This window comes from Stenella coeruleoalba (genome assembly GCF_951394435.1).
Source record: "Stenella coeruleoalba genome assembly, chromosome: 14".
Classification (NCBI taxonomy): Eukaryota; Metazoa; Chordata; class Mammalia; order Artiodactyla; family Delphinidae; genus Stenella; species Stenella coeruleoalba.
Window position 1 is genome coordinate 62580370 of NC_137160.1, and position 22335 is coordinate 62602704.

The window sequence follows — 22335 nt, forward strand, 5'->3', positions numbered from 1 at the left end:
CCCCTGCCTGCGTGTCATGCATTTGGATGCAGAAACGCGATTGGGGCTCTCATAGAGGCCAAGGTCAGGGGAGCCCTCCCAGGGGCTGCAGACCCTTACCCGAGGGCCCGGGTTTATCCGCTGGATCCCCTGCTCCTGAGGGTCCCCGGTCTGGGGTCAGGGTGTCGGATCTGTGACCCCGGAGCAGGCAGGGCTGAGGAGGGACAGTGGGAGGGGCTGCCTGGAGGTGGTAGCACTGTGAAAGGCCCAGGGCACACATGGATCTTCAGGTTGGAAGCTGTCCCTTCAGGAGTCTGGATTTCAGAGGCCCCTGGAGCCAGGAGCTTGGAGCGTCCCCGAAGGCCGGGGGCGTCCTTGGCCACCCTTGGCTGAGCAGCCGCTGAAGAGCAGCCAGACGCTGGGCTGAGCACCAGGAGGCTTCGAGAGCTCTCAGTCCCGCTTTCTCTTCCTGTACCTTGGAGACGCCTGCTGCTAACCCACGTTCGTCTTCACCTTCTGGCAGATATGCTTTATTTTCTTCTTTTTATTTATCTCTGTTTCTGAGATTTCATTGCCAAGTATGCAGTCTTTTTAAAAAGATAACACTGTGGTCGGCCATATCTTGCTCAAAGTGAAAGCCTGCACCCAGCCCTCAGAGGCTGGTCTGGGGCATTGGTTTGTAGCCCTCCTCCAAGCCACCTGCTGTTGCCGTGTTCCCTGTTTTTCCAGGTGGTTACCTTCACATTTCCATGTCTCCTACCCCAGCCCCCTCTTCTCCAGCACACTCCCCAGTGTGGCTGTCTCACTACCGACAGTTAAAGTCATAACCAGTGTTTCCTAATCCGGGTCACATGAACGCTTGTCACTGCCTGACTACAGGGGTGACCCTCTCGCTCTCGTCTGGCCTTTTGTTTCTCCTGGAGTTTACAGTTGACTTTGTCTTTTTTTCTCTTGTCCCATATGCCACCCTCACGTGCTTACTCTTCTCTGTGTCAGGCATTCTACTGGGTGTCTCGTTTTCCCCAGGGGAAGTCTCCCTCTAGGCCTTTGTCCTGCTGTCCCCTCCTGGGCTGGGCATGCTGGGGCCCCCTCACAGCTGCCCCTGACTGCCTTTCATCACCCAGTGTTTCTTGGGGTTCGTGTTTATGTCCTGTTTTAGGTGAAGCACATTCCCAGCTAACCATCTAAGGAAGGCACAGTGAAGAATCATTCTATGAGCCCTTGAAGGTTAGCAAATCTATTCAAGCTGGATTGGCCCAGTCCAGAATTCCGGGTTGAAAATAGTTTCCCCCCAGAGTTTTGAAGCCGTTGCAGTTTTGTGGTCTTCTGGCGTCCAGTGTGCTGTGGAGAAGTCTGCTGCCGTGTTGCTGTTCCTCTCTTGACCCCCAGAGACCTGAAATCGCACTGTGAATGTCACGTGTTGTGCCAGGCACTCACCCAGGAGAGCCTTCAGCTCTGGGAGATTTTCGGGTATTATTTCTTTGATAACTTTTTCCCTCTATTTTCTGTTTTCTTTCTGGAATTACCTAAGACAGGTGTTGGATCTGTATTTGTCTTCTGAATCTCATCATTTTTTCCCTGTGTCTCTTTTTGTTTTTCTTTCTGGAAGACTTCCTTAACCTTGTTTTCCAACCTCTCTATTGATTTTGGGGATAATTTTAGCAATTCTATCTTTAACTTCCAGGGACTCTTCTAGTTTTCTGATGGCTCCTTGTTCATAGCACCCAGTTCTTGTTTTAAATCCTCTTCTATCCCTACGAGGACACTGATTAGATTTTCCCTAATTTTTATCTGTTCGCTGCACTGTCTCTGCTTCCTCTGGAGACATTGCCGTGATTGCCAGCATTGGCACCTTTTCCAGACACCTGGTTTTCTGGTAGCGTTTACTAGGGAAGCATGGGAAGTGGCGGGATGCTCTGCTGAAAGTGGGGCTTGTCGACTGGCAGGTGTGGGTGGTCAGGCAGGAGCTGCTCTGGACACGCCGGAGGCCACGGTGGAGATCCTTCCTCTGGACGTTTCTCCGGGGGAACAGCCTCATCACCCTGCTCCCTAACCCCTCAGCGAGTACTGCATCACTGTCCTGGGTCTGGGGTGGGATGAACACAGGTCTCTGACACGGGTGGAGGGTGGGCACAGAGGGGCCCGCCGAGTGTGCCCGTGCTGCGGGAGGAGCAGCAGTAACTTGTGAGGCCATTCCATCTGTGCTGGGCTCCACGCCTGTCTCCGAGCCTCCTCCCTCCACTGAGGCTGAGCTCGGTGGAGGCAGGGAGGTTGCCCTAGGTGTGTTCGCAGCATGGCCTGGCTGCCGTGCCCTCCTCCCACCCAGACGCAGCCTCTCATGGACAAAGCCGGGCTACCATGCCAGGCAGGAGGGGCCTCAAGACAAGTAGAGCGATCAGCGTGGCTGCGATGCCACCTGTGAGCCGTGGGCCTCTCCTGCCTGGACTCCTCACCTCAGACAGGGCTGCCCAAGGTCAGAGCGGCAGAGGCCCCACACCAGCCCCTGGAGAGGCAGGGTGTTGGCCACAAAGCCAGAGCCTGGGTGGAGGTGCTCAGGGGGGTTCCAGGCTGGAAGCATCTTGGGGCCCCGGGGAGGCGGGTCCTGGCCTGTTGTCATCCTCATGTCACTGCTGTAGAGACAGCTTCCCCAGCCTCTTGGTGAGGGTGTACAGAGCTGGCATCTGAGCCCAGGGCTCCTGGACCCTGGGGTCCACCTCGGGCAGCCCATGGAGCAGAAAGCTTGGGGTCAGAGAGCCCAGAGCATGTGTTGGGGGGAGGGGCTCAGCAGCTCACTTGCTGCAGTGGGGCTGCTTCCCCTTTTTGTTATCTGGGTCACTTGGGGCTCAGGGCCTGCCCTGGTCACTTGATGTGGCAGGAGGGGGCTCTTGGACCCCGTTCCCTGGTCTTGCTGGTTCCCTGTGGTCACCACGCCTTGATAAGGCTCAGTGCCCTTGTCTGAGGAGTGGGGTTGATGGTCATCTCCTCGTTGTGCTGTGGGATGTAGCGAAACCTCCAGGAGGGAGGGACATCTGTGACTTGGGCGTTCCAGGGAGGTGAGGGCCCCCTCTCCCCCAGCTCTCCCCTCCACTGGTGCTTGGTGCTGTGTGAGGCTGAGATGTCAAGGTGGATGGACAGGGCCTCCCTGGGAGACAGGCTCGACCAAGAAGGCCCTCATGGCCTCAAGGCACTGCTGCTGGAATGCTCAGGGCTGTCTCGTGTCTGCCCAGCGCTGTCCACCCACTCACTCACCTCTGGGATGGTGGGGGTCTCTCCTCCTCAGGACCCCACACCCTCTTCTTTGGCTCTGTGGCCAGGTCACACAGGGGTTGGCTCGCTGGCCCACTAGCATCACACTGTCCACTTGGCTGGGAGGAGGGTACACAGCAAGTCAGTTTTGACGCACTTCCCAAGATGTTAGGATTCAGGCCTCAGCTGACAACTCTTCCCATTTAGGAACAAATAACAAAGGTGGGACAACTCGGTCCAGGAAAGGAGAGAGGCACTGGCGTGCAGGCCGCCTTGCCAACAGGCTTCCCCGGACCATCCTGTGGACCCACGGCCCCTGGATGCAGTGACCTCAGCCGGTGGTGACTCAAATGGGAGCGTCTCAGGCTGAGGGTCCTGGGCCCTGCACTTGCCTCTGGCCAGGGGTGCTCAGCAGACCATGCTGGTCCTCCGCACGGTCTCTCTTGGCGAGTGCTGCCCCCCACCCTCACTCTCCCAGCTCAGTTTCAAAGCCCCCAAGCACCCTGCCCATGTTAACCCCTTCTCGGGGCCCAAGCCACCCTGGTCGGGAGCGTTTGCGAGAACTCGGCTCTCCTGGGACAGCGAAGGTGGGCTTCAGTCCAGCTGCTCCCTCCAGACGGGGCTAATGCGCAGCGGCCCAGAGGCCGGATGGGCTGATCCCCAAGGGTGAGCCGTCGAGGGCCTCCGGAGACCTGCATTTGTCTTTCCATAGCCAAATAGATGCTGCTCGGGCAGAGGCCACCGCCTGCCTTTTCGGTGATGTTGACAAGTGCCAAGGGCTCGGGAACACCTGGGAATGTGCCCACCCATCAACTCCCACCACAGAGGAGAGCAGAACCCCTCGGCCTGGCTCCTGGCTCCTGGGTGGGGCTCCCATGTCTGCCAGCCTCTGCACAGCAGCCCCTCTGCTGTTTGGCTGGCTCGCCTCTGTGCCCTGATCACGCGGGCCCCAGCAGCACAAGTTCCAAGAGTGCGTTCCTATTGTGTGTGCCCATGGCGTGCACACCCCCACCCCGTGTGTGCACCCCAAGCGTGGGCTCCTCCACTGCATTTGCCCTGTTGGAGGCTGCCGTCAGGGCCTCGCAGGAATGGTCAGCTTCGTGTTGGCGGTAGATGCAGGGTCCCGGGAGGAGTGTGGGATGGATTGCGGGGAGGGCAGGACCCATGTTGGCCCTGCCAGGCTAGGCGTCCAGTCCTGGACAGGAGCTGGCAGTGGACGGGGATCTGGGCAGGCGGGTGGGCACAGTGGTAGGTGTGTGGCGGTAGGTCCCAGGCCCTGGCACAGGGAATGCCCCTTCTCTGAGCCTCCCTGGGGCAGGGGCATGTCGGCCACTGGCCAGTTTCTCATTAGCATCCTCTGGGGACTCGAGCCTATACTGGCTGCCAGATTGAATTAGCCTCAGGACCCTGGTGAGCTGGTCGTGGAGACAGAATTCTCCAGGTAATTAGGCAGTGGGCGTTTGTTGGTGGCCTGATGGAGTGGGGGGTTTGCTGGGTGTCGGGGGGACAGGGCTGTCCAGCCTCTGGGGGGAGGAATGCTGGCTGAGTCTCTGCTGCAAGTGTGGGTGTGGCCTGCATGGGCAGGGTCCTGGGGCTGGACGAGGCTTCAGATGCTGGTGTCATGAGCCCTCCATGTGGGGCTCCTGGGTGGGAGCCGAGGGAGGTGGGCTCTGGGTGAAGAGCATGTGGACTGGACAGGGTGAGGCTCCAGAGCCTCCAGGCTGGCAGCCTGCCCTTGGCCAAGGATGGATTCCTGAGGCCTGCTGGCTGGGCCCAGTGTCCTGCCCATCAGAGGGTGTTCTTGGACCCGCACCCTGGCAGTGAGCTCCAGGGCTCCTCCCTTGACGTCTGCCTGCTGACCGGGGCCAGCTCAGGGCTCTTTGGCCCCTTCAATCCCCCACGTGACACCTGTGGTCAGCCCGCTCCTGGACCACAGGTGTCACAGCCAGGACCACATCCCGACCACAGGGCGCCCCCTGGGGAACACGCTAGTGGGTGGGCTCTGCATTCAGGGCCTCCAGCTCCCAGGCAGGCCAGACCCTCCCCCGCCACTCTGTTTCCTTGCCTTGTAAGGGCCCAGAGCTGCCTCCCAGGTGCTGTGTCGGCTGGAAATTTTGGGTTCCAGGTGGGGCTGATGGGTGAGGTAGGGGTGGGGGAGCTTTAACTTTTTACTGCCCAGCAAGGCTTTTCAGCAACTGGACACCACAGGGCTGGGAATCCAACCGGCTCCTGGGCTGTGAGCAAGAGACGCCCGCCATCCCCCACCAAGCCTCATTCCCTCACCTGTAAAACGGCTAAATACACTAGCCCCTGGGAGAGCTCACCAGACAGAGGGACCTGGCCTGCTCACCCTGGGTCCACCCGTGCACAACACAGTCAGGAGGCCGGCTCTGCCCACAGTGGGCCTCAGTTTCCCCCACTGCACGCAGCTTGGCCTGGTGTTTGGAACTGCTCAGCCCTGTGTCCAGTACCCTCCTGCCACGGTAGGTCACCTTGCCCATTATCCACCTGGCCAGCCCGCCCTGCCCTGCCCCGCAGCTGCGCCCTGAAAAGATCAATAAGGAGGGGGCCTTGAGGGGCACAGCCGGGCAGAGAGCTGGTAGCCACACCCCTGGAGACGCAGGGCTCTATTGAGGGTGGGCTGCCTCACGGGAGCGGCTGCCACCCTCCTCCCTGGCACCTGAGCCAGAGAAGGGGACCAGGAAACGCCCTGGCCACGTGTGCTGCCGCCACGCATGTCTATGCCTGGAGGACGGACGGAAGGTGGGTGGTGAGTATGAGAAACAACGATGACCAAGGGGGGACAGATGGACGACGGGGGTGGGTGGTGAGCCCATCGCGAGTGGGGGGCTGGCAGGGATGGGAGGGGTATGGGTGCAGCCGTGACGGGTGCCTTGACCCTCTGCAGTGTGTGGACGCCACTGGCTCCCACCCCCGCTCGGAGCTATTTCTGGCCTGGCTGTGCTGACTGTGGCCTCCTGTTCTGCCTTGTAACTGCGATCTGTGACATGACCCTTCATGGGACGTTCTTGGTGTTCGAGAGGGTCCTGAGCAGACTGATGTCCTAGCTATGCTACGGCGGTCTGGCCCCTCCGCGGACGGCTGACCCCAGCCTCCAGGGGGGTGTGCAGCAGCTCAGAACCTCCCGGAAACGTCCCCTCCCAGCCACCAAGAGCACAGGAGGGAGCTGCCCACACTCTCCTGCCGTGGCCGCATAGTGGCCGCTCTTCAGGCTTGGGCTGGATGTCCCTCCTGCCCCTTCTGGCAGCTCTGTGGCTCCTTCTCTTGCCCACCTTTCCTCCTGGACCGGCTCTGAGTGGGAGCAGGCCATGGTTTAACTGCTCACTGCCTCGGTTTCCTAATCTGTAAAATGGGCTCACGACACCAAAAAGAAAATTGATTCTTATGCAGCTCCAACTCATGCCTCATCATATCGGCTGGTGGACCCTTGTAATGACCCCCAAAGGGGGTGTTACAGCCACCCCATAGCCGCAGGGAGGCATAGAGGCCCGAGGGCACTGAGCCCGTGCTCTGGGCTTCCAAGGCTGCCAGCCCTGTGCCATCTCTTCGGCCTCGCTTGTGGGGGCAGAGGCATCCCCATGAGACCTCAGGGGAGCTGTACTCCTGCAACCTCAGCCCAGGCTGGGGGGCCCCGGGAGAGGCAGGGGCCAGGGAACACACTGAAGACCTCCCCGTGCCTGCAGCCTCCAGCACGCCCTGTTTCTGAGCTGCTGACCTCAGCAGCCGCCTGCCCACTTGCCCACTGGCTCCTGCGGCTGCTGGTGACTCCCCAGAAGCCTCCACCCCTCCTGGCTCCCCTCCCTTCTGCTCCCCTCTCCTGCTCCCTCCACCTTCCTCCCCGCCCCCTGCAGTGGCCAGGAGCTGGATCAGGGTGAGCAATGCAGATGGCCTTTGAGGCCACACGCAGGCCTGATGCCCCCCAGCCTCCTGGGCCTTGTCAACTGGCCCGGAGGAGAGACCCTGAGCAGAGTCTGGTAGCTGTGCCCCCACCCCCAAGGCCGGAGTGGCTGGTCCTCCACCAACCATAGCCCTAGTGCCCCTGCCCCAGCTCCAGAGCAGACCAGGGCTAAGGTGGGGGCTCCTAGCCATGACCCAGGGGTCCCCTCCGTGGGGAGGGCACTAGAGAAAACCCCTGACCCATCCATTCTGTGCTGAGGCCCGAGGAAAGAGGAGGGATGGCAGGGGAGGGGCCGGCTTGGGTTTGCAGGAAGCTAGCTGAGGGGGCCTGGTGGCCTGGTGTGGGACCAGGACCCTGGTGTGCCTTGCGATGATTTCTGTGTATGAGAGCCGGGCGGGGCAGGGCTGTTTTCTCACCCTGTGTGCAGGAGGCAAGCTCCCACTGGACCCGGTGAGGCTGGGCGTGACTGGGAGGTGGGGCCAGGGGAATGGGCCGCTGTCTGGGGCCAGTGGGAGGGTTGGGGGGGGAGAGAAAGGAGAGACAGGTGAGGCAGGGTGCAACCTGGGGGCCTCTGATGAGTGGGCAGGACCAGCGAGTGCAGATCTGCAGGCCAGAGAGGCCTCAGGCTCCGGACTGCAAAGCCAAGGAGGATGGGTTGGGGGGTGGGGGCTGTGGGATGAGAGGATGGGCTGGGAGGACAGGCTGGGGACGGGGTGGGGGGACGGATGGGGAGGACTTTTAGGGTTGGGAGGGATTAGGTGAGTGATAGGGTCCAGGGGGTTGGGCCAGGGTACACCCTCCCACTACCTGGTGGGGCCTCCAGGCCCCTGCTGTGAGAATGAAAACATGACACAAAGTTGGGTTTGATTATCTCATAGAAAGATACCCCCTCTGCTTGCTCAGCAGAGGGGTTGCCATGGAGACCAGCAGGCAGGCCCCAAGGGGGCCAGGCTGGAGCCAATTACTGTGGCTGAGGCGAGGAGTGAGCCCACCGCCGGCCGCTATGCTGACAGCAGGGCCTGTGCTGAGGGACCAACCATCAGAAGTTGGTTTCCAAAAGGCAGTTGCCTCAGCGAGAGAGGAGCCATGTCTTCGCGCCTGTTGCCCACTTCCTGGCAGGGCCGAGCCACATGGCTGCTCTGCCACTTTCCCCCATGCGTGGCTCAACACTGGTACCTATCTCAGGGCATACATAGAGCGGGCACGGCCCCAAGCCCATGGCTTATAGCCTTCCGGGGGCCCCGCTTAGCGACGGCTGGAAGCTGGAGGAGCCGGCCGGTTCCAGTGGTCAGCTGACCCCAACCCAGCCAAGCTCACAGACCATGGCTGCAGGCCTGGGAGCCAATGGTCAGGGTGCAGTGGTAACAGTGCAGTCGGTGATGTGGTGGGTACGGTCATGATGGACGGCCACTGGCAGCCAAGTTGGTGGTGTGGCCCAGCCCGTGGTGGTGAGGTCCAGAGTCTGGCCTGATGAGTAACTGGAGCCCCACCTCACCCTGCCCCAGATTGTCCTCTGCCACAAGGTCTCGGGAGCAGGAAGTACTGTTTTCATAGCACAGTCACATCCCGTGGCAACAGTGAGATGCCGTGGGAGCTGGCTTAATCAGGCCCGACTTTCCAAAGGAGGCCCATAAGGAGAGAGCCAGGAGAGGATGCCAGCAGTTTAAATAGAATAGCTGAGATGCCCCCTCATGGCCTCCTGTGTGCAGCCAGCCCAGGGAGAGGCACCCAGGGCTTGGGCAGGGGGTGGTCCTGGGGCTGTCATGTCCCCAGCAGCCAACAATGGCCCAGCCTCAGTGGCCACCAGAGCACAGGGGACAGAGGAGGCGCCTAGGCTGTGGGGACGGTGCTCCCAGTCCCGGAGGACCAGAGTCTGGGAGGGCGTATTCCTTGTGACCGCTGGACATGCCCGGCTTGCTGGGCCTCTGGGCTTGGGGCAAGCGTCTGCACTGGCCCTGGCAGAGAGGACTTAGTGGGGGTTCGGGGCCCAAGGTCATGGTTCTGGGTTGGGGAAGGTGGCCTGTGGGCCCCTCCTTTCTCCCTCCTGGCTCCAGCCCCAGCACTTAGCCGGCCTTATGTCTGCAGAATCCTGCTCTCAGCTGACTGCCAAGGAAGGTGTTAGCTGTCAACGCAGGTGTTAGCTGTCAACGAAGGTGTTAGCTGATAACTCAAGTGTTAGCTGATAAGCCATAACCCTCCCAGGGGGATTCACATTTTAATAGACTTACTCCTGAAGGCGGAAAGAACCTTCAGCATTCAAAGCAGTGGCTCTAATGGTGGGATGATAGGCAGGGAGCTTAGTATTGGGCATGTGGCCCTGCTGGTGAGCCCAGCCTGGATACAGCACCCCAGGAGGGGTCTCCTACCCGGTCTAGGTCTTTGGTGAGGCCCTGAGACGGGGGAGGGAAGAGGGGAGCTGCAGCCCCCTGGGCTGGGGCGGAACCTGCTGGGAGCGTGTCTTGGCAGGAGGGTTGGGGGCAGCTGGACTGTGCAGAGATTGGCCGGGAAGGAGTAAGCTCCTCGCCCAGGGAGGAGACCAAGCAGAGAATGAGGCCGAGGGGAGGAGGCTGCAGGAGGTGTTCTGAGCCAGGCCAGGAAGCAGTAAGCGGCAGTGAGGAGGGCATGTGCAGGAGGGAGCAGCCTGCCTGAGGGGCTCACGGGGCAGGACTGCAGTGCCCCCAAGCCCTGGACCTGCCTGCCCTGCTACGCCTGCCCTCAGGGCCTAGGCTCCTGGTCTGTGTTGGCAGAGTTGCTCTGGAGCCTGGGGCTGCTGTGGCAGTTTCCTGTGTCCTGTTGGTGGGACCAAGACTCCTGCAGGAGGGCCACTGGGGCTGTGGCTCCCGGCTTCACCAAGGCCCCTGCAATTTCTTGGTTAAAGCACAGCTCCCCGAGGTGGGGAGGCTCCCTCAGAATCCAGGCAGGCCTTGGCCCCAGGGGCTCTGGGGGCCTGGGCAGGGCACCAGGTCTGAGTCACAGCCCCACCCTTCCTGCAGCCCGAGAGGACCCTCTGGGAGGGCTGCTGCGGAAGCTGCCAGGAGGCAGGCCTGGCCATGATCCTTGGCCCAGGGCTCCTCTGCATGAGTGGAGCTGGCCTGGTGCTCCAGTGTTTACCGGGGCTTCTCTCTCTGCCTGGCCTGTGGGCTGATGGGACAGGGACAGGCTGGGTCAGTGCTGGGATGGACAGGGACAGCGGGCAGGCCCACGGGGGCTTGGTGTTCACTGGAGTCCGAGAAGGTATCTGCAGGTGTGCATGTCCATCCCAGGAGGCCTTCACTTGGGCCTTGGTGGTGACCTGCTAACCCCGAGTGGCGGCGGGTGCGGGCGTGTTAGCTCGTGTGTTTGAGTGCCAGGCAGGGTGACGTGGGCGTCTGCAGGCGACGTTTCCTGGTGTGGAGCTTTCGATCCCTTGGAGGGCTGTTGTGCAGCAGCTTCCACCTGGCGGGTGGGGCAAGGATCACAGCACCTGAGTTCCCAGGGGCGGCAGCATATCCTGGGCCCAGCCCCAGCCCCTCCTGCACAACCCCAGCCTTGCAGGAGCCCCTGCCCACGAACTGCCCTCTGCTCTGCCCACAGGGAGCCAGCTGCTGGCCTGGGTGCTGTGGCTGCAGGCGTGGAGTGTGGCGGCGCCGTGCCCGGGTGCCTGTGTGTGCTACAACGAGCCCAAGGTAACCACAAGCTGCCCGCAGCAGGGTCTTCAGGCCGTGCCTGCCGACATCCCGGCTGCCAGCCAGCGCGTCTTCCTGCACGGCAACCGCATCACATACGTGCCAGCCGCCAGCTTCCATGCCTGCCGCAACCTCACCATCCTGTGGCTGCACTCGAACGCGCTGGCCCACATCGACGCCGCCGCCTTCGCTGGCCTGGCGCTCCTGGAGCAGCTGGACCTCAGCGACAACGCGCAGCTGCATGCCGTGGACCCTGCCACGTTCCGGGGCCTGAGCCGCCTGCACACACTGCACCTGGACCGCTGCGGCCTGCAGGAGCTGGGTCCCGGCCTGTTCCGCGGCCTGGCTGCCCTGCAGTACCTCTACCTGCAGGACAACGGGCTACAGGCGCTGCCCGACGACGCCTTCCGCGACCTGGGCAACCTCACGCACCTCTTCCTGCACGGCAACCGCATTTCCAGCGTGCCCGAGCGCGCCTTCCGCGGCCTGCACAGCCTCGACCGCCTTCTGCTGCACCAGAACCGTGTGGCCCGCGTGCACCCGCACGCCTTCCGGGACCTCGGCCGTCTCATGACACTCTACCTGTTTGCCAACAACCTCTCTGCACTGCCCGCGGAGGCCCTGGCACCACTGCGGGCCCTGCAGTACCTGCGGCTCAATGACAACCCCTGGGTGTGTGACTGCCGGGCGCGCCCGCTCTGGGCCTGGCTGCAGCAATTCCGCGGCTCCTCATCCGAGCTGCCCTGCAGCCTGCCCCCGCGCCTGGCTGGCCGCGACCTCAAGCGCTTGGCCACTGCCGACCTGGAGGGCTGCGCTGTGGCCGCCAGACCGTCCCGTCCCTTCTGGACCGGCGGGCCTGCCGATGAGGAGCTGCTGGGGCTGCCCAAGTGCTGCCAGCCGGACGCTGAGGACAAGGCCTCGGTGCTGGAGGCCGGGAGTCCGGCCTCGGCTGGCAACGCACTAAAGGGACGTGTGCCATCTGGTGACAGCCCGCCAGGCAACGGCTCTGGCCCACGACACATCAACGACTCCCCATTCGGGACCCTGCCTGGCTCGGCCGAACCCCCACTGACCGCGGTGCAGCCTGAGGGCTCCCAGCCACCGGAGCCCCCCACCATGGGCCCTCGCCGGCGGCCAGGTTGTTCCCGCAAGAACCGTACACGCAGCCAGTGCCGTCTGGGCCAGGCGGGTGGCGGGGGTGCTGGGGCTGGCGGGGCTGGTGGGGTGGAGGGCTCGGGTGCCCTGCCTGGCCTCGCCTGCAGCCTCGCCCCCCTGGGCCTCGTCCCCCTGGGCCTTGCGCTGGTGCTGTGGACAGTGCTCGGGCCCTGTTGACCAGCCACTGAGCGCAAAGCCTCTCTCAGCAGCCAGGTGTGTGTACATACGGGGTCCCTTCCCACTGCCAGCCAGCCCCGGGTGGCAGGCCCTCCCTGACGGCGCCTCCCGCCTGCCCACCTGCCCGTCCCATCTCCACCCCGTCATGTTTACAGGGCGTGGTTGGGGCGTTTGTTCCAGAACGCCGCCTCCCGCCCGGATCGCGATATATAGAGATATGCGTTTTATTTTACTTGTGTAAAAATATTGGACGATGTGGAATAAAGAGCTCTTTTCCTAAGCTGTGGCCTCTCAGGCTAGGGGTTGCTGTGAGCCGTGAGAGACAGGTGGGCCCTGGAGGTGCAGCCCTGCCCCCGTCATGGCACAGAGTCCCAGGAAGGGAAGGCAGCTGCCTGGTGGTATGGCCTGAGCTGCAGGCAGCTCGACCCTTTTCAGCCCAGCACTTGTGGTGGCCATGAAGACTGACCTCAGTGTGCCTTGGCTCCCTCCCTCCCGGCTGGGCTGACAGCGGTGTCTGAGAGAGGTATGTGTCCAGCACAGACCATGCCCAGCCAGACAAGGCTGCCTCTGTGAGGACATCTGCTCTGCGGTCACACAGAGTCCCTAGAGGTCCCAGCCTTCCAGCCCAGCTTCGGCTGCCCCCCTCTCCCATGTGGGTTGAGGTGGTCCCAGGAGGAGCCTGAGGTCCAGGAGGACCCTGTGTGGGTGGGCTAGGGTGGTCCTGATGGAGTGCTGGGTGGTGAGGCTGACCCCACCTTCCAAGGCCTGGCAGGGGCCATGTGCCACCTTCATACCACTGCCTGTGGTCTCATGCCAGTGCTGTGGCCATGCCTGCTCTGGCGTGTGCCCAGGGTGCCGCATACCTACAACATACCGCACACACGTGCACGCACAGGCAGGGCAGGGACCACTTGTGTGCACACATAATGCATGTGCACGCGTGCTCACACGCAGCACAGGCAAACATGTGCACATGCACATTTTCTCAGTCCTTACTGGGCATGAGGACTCAGTAACAAAAGAAGCCACGTGGCCATCCCACCATCCCCCTCGGGACAGGGGCCTGGGGGAGCAGGAAGAGGGAGGAACACACCGTGAGTTGGGCGAGGGAGTGGGGGAACGTTGCTGGTGGAGCCAGATGGCCGTGGGGGCGGCCAGGGCTCCAGAAGCCCAGGGGAGGGGGGAGGGGAGGGAGTGTGCTCAGCAGCCAGGCCCCGCTCCCCCACCTGGCCCCTCTGTGCTCATGGTGGGAGCTCAGACCCTCCCTGCCCCAGCCCAGGGCAGAGTCAGGGCACTGCTGGGGGAGGGTCCCTGCCTCTCCTGTCCGGCCCCTCCCCCTCCTCAGCCGGGTCCTCCCACATGCCCCATTTCTTCTTGTAAGGGACCCTTGGGCCTGGGGCCCCTGGTACCCCCTGTGTGAGCCCTGGCAGTTTGCCCCTCAGCACTGTGGACACGGGTACATCTGAGTTTCAAGACCAGGCCGCACTGCCCCCAGGCTCCAAGTGGGCAGCATGGGCAGTCCCCTTTGAGCCAGGAGACCCCATCACCACCTTGGACAGCCTCCACACACACAGCTCCGTGCCGTCTGGTGTGGAGGTATAGGGCAGCCTTGGCAACCATCAGCACCCCCGGACACCGTCCCTGTGACTGCACAGCCAGGCCGGGAGTCTGCCAGCCTGCGCCTGGGCGTTGGTGGGCAGAGGGAGCGTAGGCAGGAGTTTCTTTATCCAGTTTTATCCTGAGCAGCCCCTGCCATGCCCAAGAAGACACAGCCAAGCTGCTAAATCTGGAGAGGGTGCAGGGTTCTTGCTCAGCATGGTGGCCCCTGGGCTCCCACCACCTTCCTGGCAGCCAGGAAACTGCAGACACGCATTTGCGAAGATCTTTGAGGCACACCTGAGCTCCTCAGCTTGCACACCTCCTGGGATAGGGTGCTCACTACCTCTATTGAGCCTGCTTCTTACTGAGAGACACCCATCTGCCCTCAGGGCACTTTTCAGGCTGACTGTGCCTGTCACCACCAGCTGGCCCTCAGGTGGGGCCTGGGAGCCCCCAGCAACTCAGGAGGCTGCAGGGCCCCATGCTGAGCTGGGACTTGGCTAACCCCCAGATGCCATGGCTCCATGGCCACATGCTCCTCCTGGCACTGCCAGAGCCCCAGCCCGTCCTTTGGGGCCCCGCATCCTCCCCTCCCCCAGGAGAGGGAAACCCAGGCCACAGTGGGGAATGGGGACAAGGGGCCATACAGGCCTTCTGAGGGTGAAGCAGGTAGACCTGGGGGTGGGGTGGGGTGCAGATCTTGGGGACTTTGTTCTGAGGTGCAGAGATGGGTTCTGATTTCCTGAATAGACCCATCTGGCCTCTGCGAACACAGTGAAGACTTGTGAGTGGGCACACAGGTCTGGCCAGGCCCAAGGAGGGTCGGGTGGGGGACCAGGAGGGCTGTGGCTGTGTTTGAGTTGGACCCAGCAGAAGGCAGAGGTGGGCAGGGCTCCCAGCGTCTGTGCTGAGCAACCCGTCCCCGAGGTGGGGGCCCCCAGAGGAGCAGCCCCCGTTGTCAAGGCCCAGGAGACATCTGGGTGGGGGTGTCGCGTGGGCTGTGCAGGCTGAGCTCAGGAGAGGGGCCCGGGCTGGAGGACAATTTGGGAGTTGTGAGTTTGGGTGATATTTACAGCCCAGGAAGCGATGACATCACCAGCTGGCACTGGGCCCGGGGCGGCAGGCTCAGCTCCTGCCTGCCCCACCCAACCCTGACCCCTACCTTTCACCGGACGTGCTGGTCCCCTGGGGTCAGGCGCACTGGACCCAGACAGGAGGTGACCGATGTCCAGCCTCAGTCTCCCGGACCCTTGGACCTGGCTGGGCAGGAAGCTAATTCAGACCACGAGAAGCGCATTGGGAGTGCCCACCTCCCCAGGCCAGCCGCTGGTTTACCAGGATGCTCCTGGCCCTCAGGCAACGATGCCAGGCCAGCCACAGGGCAGCCTGTGCACGGGATCCTTCCCAGCTCACAGGTCCATCTGTGTCACAAGCCCGGCCAGGCTGGTGCTACCGAGAGGAGTCAGTGGAGGGTGGCACCTGGGGCCTGTGCTTGCAGGGGTGAATGGGAGGTGAGCAGCGTGCTGGGCTCAGGCTGGGTTCCTCCCAGGTCACTTCTCTGCCAGTCCTGACCCTGGGGCCCTGGGAGGGCAGCGGGACATGACTGCATGCCCACTGGGGACAAAGGGGCCCCTGGGGCCACCCTGTCCTGCATCTACCTGCAGGGTTGGCCCAAGTCCTCGGACAGGAAAATCTGCCCCTGTCTATCTGGTGCCCAGGGCTTTGCACAGTAATTGGTAGAATTATTTTTTAATCCTTAAATTAGTGCTGAAATAATAGAAGCAGCAGTATATTCAGCAGCTGATTGTAGACCGATGTCCAGTGAGACTGAGAACGTGTCGGGAGTGTGTCTATGGAAAGGAAGTATTTATTTGTTGGATGAGCTGGGGCCCAGGGGCTGCAGGGCAGAGGCCCTTCCTCACAGCCAGGGTGACCCAGCCCACCCTCACCCCCCACGACGCCCTCGCAGGAAGAGGCTGCTGACGTCCCCTGCGTGCACACAAGTGCACTGAGGCCCAGAGGTGTGAAATGACATGTTTGGAGCATTAGACCTGCCTGAGGCCGTGCTCGCTCAGAGCCGCCCACGGCCAGCGTGGCTCTGCCCCAGAGCGCCATGTGGTTCCCTCCTGAGCCTCAGTGTCCTCACCCCAGTGCTGGGCCTGCACAGGCCTGGCATAAATCTCTCCTCCTTGTGCCAGTCAGCCTGGGGGTGTCCCTCTGCCCAGAGCATCACTTGACATGGCACGTGGATGCATCCTGACCCCACTGGCATGATGTGTCGCACTGTGCCCGGCCCCTCTGGCAGCCTTGCCTTTGGTCCTGCCTTGCCCCCCTCTTTTCCCACCCTGCGCTGGGCTGAAGCTGCCCTAGAGCCCTGGACAGCTGGCCCGGCCGGTGCACGTAACAGCCCAGGGGCTTGGCCGGGCTCTGCACGTGAAGCCTGGGCAGCCCTGGGGGGACAGCAGCATTCTGGATGCAGCCCACCCCACGTGGCCAGGCTGGAATCCTGTGGGAATACAGGGGCCCTGCCCCATTCCCCCCCCCACCACTACTGCCCACCCCAGCTCCCAGCCACAAAGTGCCGCAGGATCCTCCACCCAGCACCCTCTATTTATTTCAACACTCAACTCCGACACAAACCCCTCCTCCAGGAAGCCCTCTGTGATCCCCCCAGGCTGATTCCCACCCAGCCAGGCAGTCACGGAATGGATCCACAGTGCCCAGACCTACACGGCCAGGGCTTGGGGAAGTCCACGATTGGGTCCTGGGTCGGGGCAGATCACCACACCTCACTGGTCCTCGGTTTTCCTTCCTGTCATGAGGAATGAGTAAACCCTCATGGCACGGGTCCCCGTGGCTCATGGAGCCGCTGTGAGAAAGGCTCTCAGCTTGGACCAGCACCAGAGGGACTCCCAAGCCTCTGAGACGGCTGCGGCCGCCGGTGGAGAAGCGGATGGGATGTTCCTGCCACACCATCCTGAGGTCGTCCCTCCAGCCAACCCCCCCCAGCCTACCCCCCACAGGCCTGTCTTCTTGGCCCTCAGACCTCGGCACAGAGCACACAGTTGGATTCCCAGGCCGGGCGGCATGCTGTGGGGCCAGGCTGGGCCACCTGAGTGCACCTCGCCCTCGGGGCTGCTGGAGCTGGCGGCTGGGAGCACCCCAAGAATTTCCCTTTCTTCCTGCAGCCTATTGCACACCCCAGCCGGGCAACGGGAAGCAGACAGATTCACAGCCAGCAGCCACTGTCGGATGAAAGGTGGGGCCTTTCATCCTGGCATCTACCGACTCATTGTGTGTTTATTAGGCACCTACTGTGTGCTGGGGGCTGGTAGTGGTGCTGCTGGGCTTTGGGCTTCCACCCCCTGGGCCACTAGGGAGATGGGGCTGCCTGGGATGGAACGTGGGGAGGCCGGTTATGTGGTCTGGCGTGTTGAATCCACACAGATGGAGCCCCAGCCTCTGTCCCCTAGAAGAAACCCGGGGGCGGCGGAGAGCCCCTTCCCTTCCTCTGGGGGGAGTGCTAATTAAACCCACCGCCGACAAACACTGGGGAGCAGGAGGCCTCCGATCTGTCTTCACAAAGGGCTGTGCAGAGATTTATGGACAATAAAGGAACATTCATCTAGGGGAGGGCAGAGGAGCAGCAGCCGGGCAGGATGGGGGGAGGCAGCCCCCTCCCAACCAGCACAGCACAGGGGAGGATCACCGAGGAGGGAGAAAAATTAATGTGAGCAATCAGGGAACGATGAAGGCCTTGCAGGGGAAACACCTTGACACACACATCACGTGAGGCCAGCCTGGGTGGGCCTGGGGACGAGAGCCAACAAACCCAGGTCAGGGACAGCCTGATGCCACACAATTATTTTTGAAAAATGATGGAACAGAGAAAGAGCAGAGGTGGGAGTATGGGGTGTGCTGCAGGCTCCAGGATACCAGGGGCTTCTGGGATGCAGTCGCTGTGCCGCAAAGGGGAGGAGGGTCTCAGGGCCTCAGGAGCTCAAGGGGCTCAGTCTTAGGACCACTGGGGCTCCTGAGAACCAAGGGGGACTTCATGGCTGAGCCCTTCCTGGGGCTCCTTTGCCCCCCAGGAGTGGCTGCAGCCACACCTGCCCACCTCCAGGCTCTCAACCACCACCCATCCCTGATTCCCATCCTGCCCCTCCACCCCAGGACCCCTCTGCTCTCTCCCCTCTACTGGACCCGCCCATCAGCATCTGACTCTCCCTGACTGCTGAAGGCCCCGTCCACACACCCGTCCACCTGTTCTCTGTCTGTCCCACTCTGTCCAGCCACACTCCTCTGCTCTTCCCTCAACAGGCCCTGGTGGGGTGGGGTGGGGGAACGAAGGCTCTCCTATCCCCAGGTCAATGTCACTCAGGACACACACCCTGCTCCAGCCCTGGACCTCTCCAGGCCTGCAGAGGGACACACTGGCCCCAAAGCCCTGTCCCGGGCCAAGCCTGACTCAGAGTGACCACCCAGACCGGGGCAGTGTCACTGTCGCCCCCATGCCTTCCGTGCCCAGGGAAGACTGTGCACCGCCCCCCATGCCGACTGCTGGATCTGGACTGTTCAGGGGCCCAGGCTGGGGACATGCACCTTGTCTGTTGGGGACTGGTGTGCCCAAGTAGTGAGATGGCCCGCAAACCCACTCCTTCCGTGCAGGTGAACTGAGCACAGCGACGTTTGCAGGTTTCCCACACATTAGGCGTGTTCTGTGGAAACCAACCCTAATTAACACCACCACACAGAAGCACCCAGCTCTGTACTCCAGAAATAGGACGTGCGCCGGGGTGAGAACTGCCATGCGGTGAAGTGAGGGGGCGCCTGGCATCCGCTGTCCCCACAGCAGCATCTCAGCGAGCCTCTGTGTCCTCGCCGGCTGTTGTGGGCATCCAGGCAGCAAGCACGGTGTCTGGCACTCAGCATTCTCCACCGTGATGAGTCCTATGGATGCTCTAACACCTGGATCTGGGGCCACCTCCTCCTGGAAGCCGGCCCAGACTGCATCCACCCAGCCCTGGAGTCTGAGCCCTCACCCGCCTCCTGAAAGAGCCCTAACTTTGTTAGGTCTTGACTCAACCCCTCCAAACTTGGTCTGGGGTGACCCCGTCTCCTGCCTGTGACAAGCGAGCATCAGGCATGGGCTGACCCCCACTCCCCAGAAAGGCTTCCTTGGTCTGGAGAGGGAACGTGGGAACAACTGTGATGCCTGGAACAGCACCTGGTCCCTTCCTGGGACCACAGGGCAGTCTGAGGCAGAGTGGAGCACCGACGACGGACAGCACAGCTGAGGGGGCCTTGGCCTCCACCAGCCTGGAGCCGCCTACCACCGTACCTGCCGTTTGCCTGGGCCAGGGAGGGTCTCTCTCCTGCAGCCCCTGGGCTGGGCCCCACCATCACCGTCACCGTCACCGGTAGGGTACAAGAGGGGACTGGGACTTACAGAGGAGGAAAGGCTGGGGAAGGCAGTGGGGGTCAATGCCTCTTGGACAGGAGAAAGCTCACGCCCAGGGACCTGGCACCCCCAACCCCTCACCTTCCACCCACAACGCTGCCAAAAGCCAGAGGGGCCAAGGAGCAGCTGAGCCTTCAGTCAAGGAGATTCCGGCCCTGGAGAAACTAAAAATACACTCAGCCCGGTGGAGAGCCATGCTGTGGCAGTGGAACCCTCTCCTGCTGTGTCTCAGCTCTCAGTCCCTGAGGGCACCGTGGAAGGGGCGCTCTCCCCCTCATACCCCACACCCACCCTGGCTGAGCAGGTCCTGGCAGAAGGAACAGACTGTGCGGGAAAGCAAGAGGCTGACCTCCTACCCTGAGCTTGAGCAGCCTGGGTGGGGCCTGGGCTCACCTGTCAGGCTTACCTGTAGCCCGTGAGGGGTGGGGGCAGGGTCTCCCCAGGGAACCCAGTGAGGGGTGCTAGGCCGGGCAGGGTGAGGCTGAGGGCAGAGGGAGGTGACCCTGGGCACCCGTGGATGAGTCTGGAGGGTTTGCTGCACCTGCCTCTGGGGTCCCCAGGCCCCCATCATGGGCGGCTGCTGTCACGTGATGCCAAGCCTTCCCTGTTCCCAGCTAGCCTCCAGCTCAGCTGGCTGCATATCAAGCTAGGGACTCAATAATGAAGGATTTGACTTGCAAAATCGGCAAAACAGTGCTAATAAGAGGACGGGCTCACATGGGGTGGGGGCAGGGACTTGAAATCCAGGCATCAGGGCAGAACACCCAGGTCTGGCCCGGGTGCTCGTGAGGGTGGAGAAAGTGGGGCTCAGGGGACCCTGGGCCTGTCACCTCGGCCCCTGCCTGCTCAGGGCCAAGGACAGTGTATTGTGAGTAGGTAGGCAGCCCAAATTGTAGGGACAGTGCCCCACCTGCCAATCCCAGAGACTTAAGTAGGCCCAGCCCTTCCCTGTGCCCTTGTGGGAGGGGTCTGGGGTGGGGGTTCTTGCCTGACCCCTCCCATACTCCATCTTGGCTCTGGGGGCCTCACAACAGAGTGTGGCTCTGAGTGTGGCTGTGACTGCTGTGGCCCTGAGTGTGGGTGGTCCTCAGTCCTGAAAATAGCAGCTCACCCCCCCCTTCTGGGTCCCCCATAGGGACTCAGAGCTGGCAGGGTGGGCCTGAGGGGACAGAGAGCTGACAACCTCAGCAGGGGCTGAGCTGGGCACACAGACGGAGTGACCCGAGGGTAGTGTGGAGGGCATCAGGGTTAGATGTCTCCACAGAACAAGCTGCAGCCACGAGGCTGGGGGCAGGGTGAGGACCCCTCCCTGGGCCCTGTGCAGGGCAGGGCAGGCCTTGCCCGAGTCGGGGCCACAAGCCACAAGGAGCTGCTTCGTGCACCCCTCCAGCGTGGGAGGTCTGTGGGAGGTGCCAGTGGGAGGAGGATGGAGGGAGGAGGGGGTCAGCTGGGGACCCTGCCAAGGCCTCTACCTTCCCAGAGCGTTCACATCTCAACGCCAGCAACATGGCTCCACGTGCCCATGAGGGCACAGTCCAGGCTGGTCGCTGTGGCCCACTGTTCATTTATAAGGAAATTCCCCAATTACAGCTCTGTCGCTGAGACTGGCTGGCGAGCTGGCTGCGTGCATGTTGCCCAGAGGGGAGCTGGGCGGGGGCGCCAGGGAGCAAGATGAGGAGGGACTCGGCACCTGGGAGAGCTCTGAGCCCATGAGCGCTTTCCCAGCAATGCTGAGTGGGTAGGAGGGGGGTCCCTGGCCCCCAGTGCGGCTGCCCACAGGAGGTCCTGGTCCTCCTGTGTCCGCCCAGGGACGCCGTGCCCACCCTCCACCTCCCCTCTGCACCTGGCTGGAGTCTGTGCACCCAGGTCCCACACCCAGAATGCACTCGGACACACTGGCTTGAGGGTCTGGCAGGCGTGGTACCAAGTGGGCTCCTGGGGAGAAAGGCTCCCTCTCCAGTGCCCAGCATTGTCACCACAGGGTGTGCTGTGCACCCGCTGGCACTGGTAGCTGGTGGCCGCGTGTGGCCGCCCCTGGCAGGCTGGGGCTGAGGGCTCACCCACTCTTGGCCGGGCCTGCCTCGCCCCCACACTTCCCCTCTAATTGGGCCTTGTCGGGGCCCACGCGTGCGGCTTGGTGCCCATTCTGTCAACGTCGGCACAATCTTTGCTCACCAAAGTCTGGCAGAGCCGAGAGGCCAGTGCAGCCGCCGTAGCTCCTGGTCCCTGGGAGCCACGGAGCAGGAGGGGCATGGATCCCAGGTGTGGTGGGGACAGCCTGGGGCCACAGACGTTGCCTGGACCTCCCCTGCTCAGGCCACTGCGCCAAGCCAACGTGCACGGTTATGGTCTCTGGGCACCTGGCCTGAGCAGCAGGACACGAGAGGCCCCAGGATCAACTGCCCTCCTGCCTGCTGGGGAAAGCACAGACAAAGGCTCCGAAGGGAGCACAGGGGGCAGCAAGGAGGCTGGGCGGGGCCGACAGCCTGGCCTCCCGCTGCTGGGGGACCCTGGGGGCCATTTCACCAACCCAGGCCTTGTTTTCTCTTCTGCAAAATGGGGTGATAGGGAGACCTCCTCAGGGAATCACCAAAAAGCCCCGGACCTGCCCTCCTCAGCCCAGCAGCGCACACTCTCCAAGGAACTCACTGCGTGCATGGGCTGTGCCCGGGAGGGGCCTGCCGAACGTGCACACGGACTCTCACGTGTGCACACGGACTCTCACGTGTGCACACGGACTCTCATGTATGCACACGTGTGCACAGTGCACAGAGCACAGCGCCCACACGTCACCCAGCCCTCCAGCTCTCCACCCTCTTCCGAGGATCGCGTATCCGCGTCTCCCCTCGTCCAGCCTAAGGCCTCCTCCCATCGCCCCACAGCCCACAGCAGCTACTGACAGCAGACGTATCGTCAGCCCAGGGACCCCCCAAGCCCTGAGCTGCCCAGGCCTGACCACGCAGCCCTGGGAACAGCCCTCGAGCCCACACTGGGCACTGTCAGCTCCAGACGCTCACTGGTGCTCAGCCCTGGGACACGGTGCTGGGCGGGAGGCCACCTCATAACCTGACCCCAAGCAGCTGCCCTCAGGCTTGGGTGGGTCTGCAGTGTCGCCCTCCTTCTCCTTGGAACCA

At 62.6% G+C, this 22335-nt stretch overlaps 1 protein-coding gene across 1 annotated transcript; it reads left to right on the top strand.

Annotated features, from left to right (window-relative positions):
- Positions 1–10320: 10320 nt before the first annotated feature.
- On the top strand, positions 10321–12141 carry RTN4R (reticulon 4 receptor; the record flags this gene model as incomplete). The annotated part of the gene is made up of 2 exons (XM_079943042.1): positions 10321–10378; positions 10679–12141. The coding sequence occupies 2 exons, from the start codon at positions 10321–10323 to the stop codon at positions 12139–12141; spliced, it is 1521 nt and encodes a 506-aa protein (XP_079799168.1).
- Between the last annotated feature and the right edge of the window lie 10194 nt (positions 12142–22335).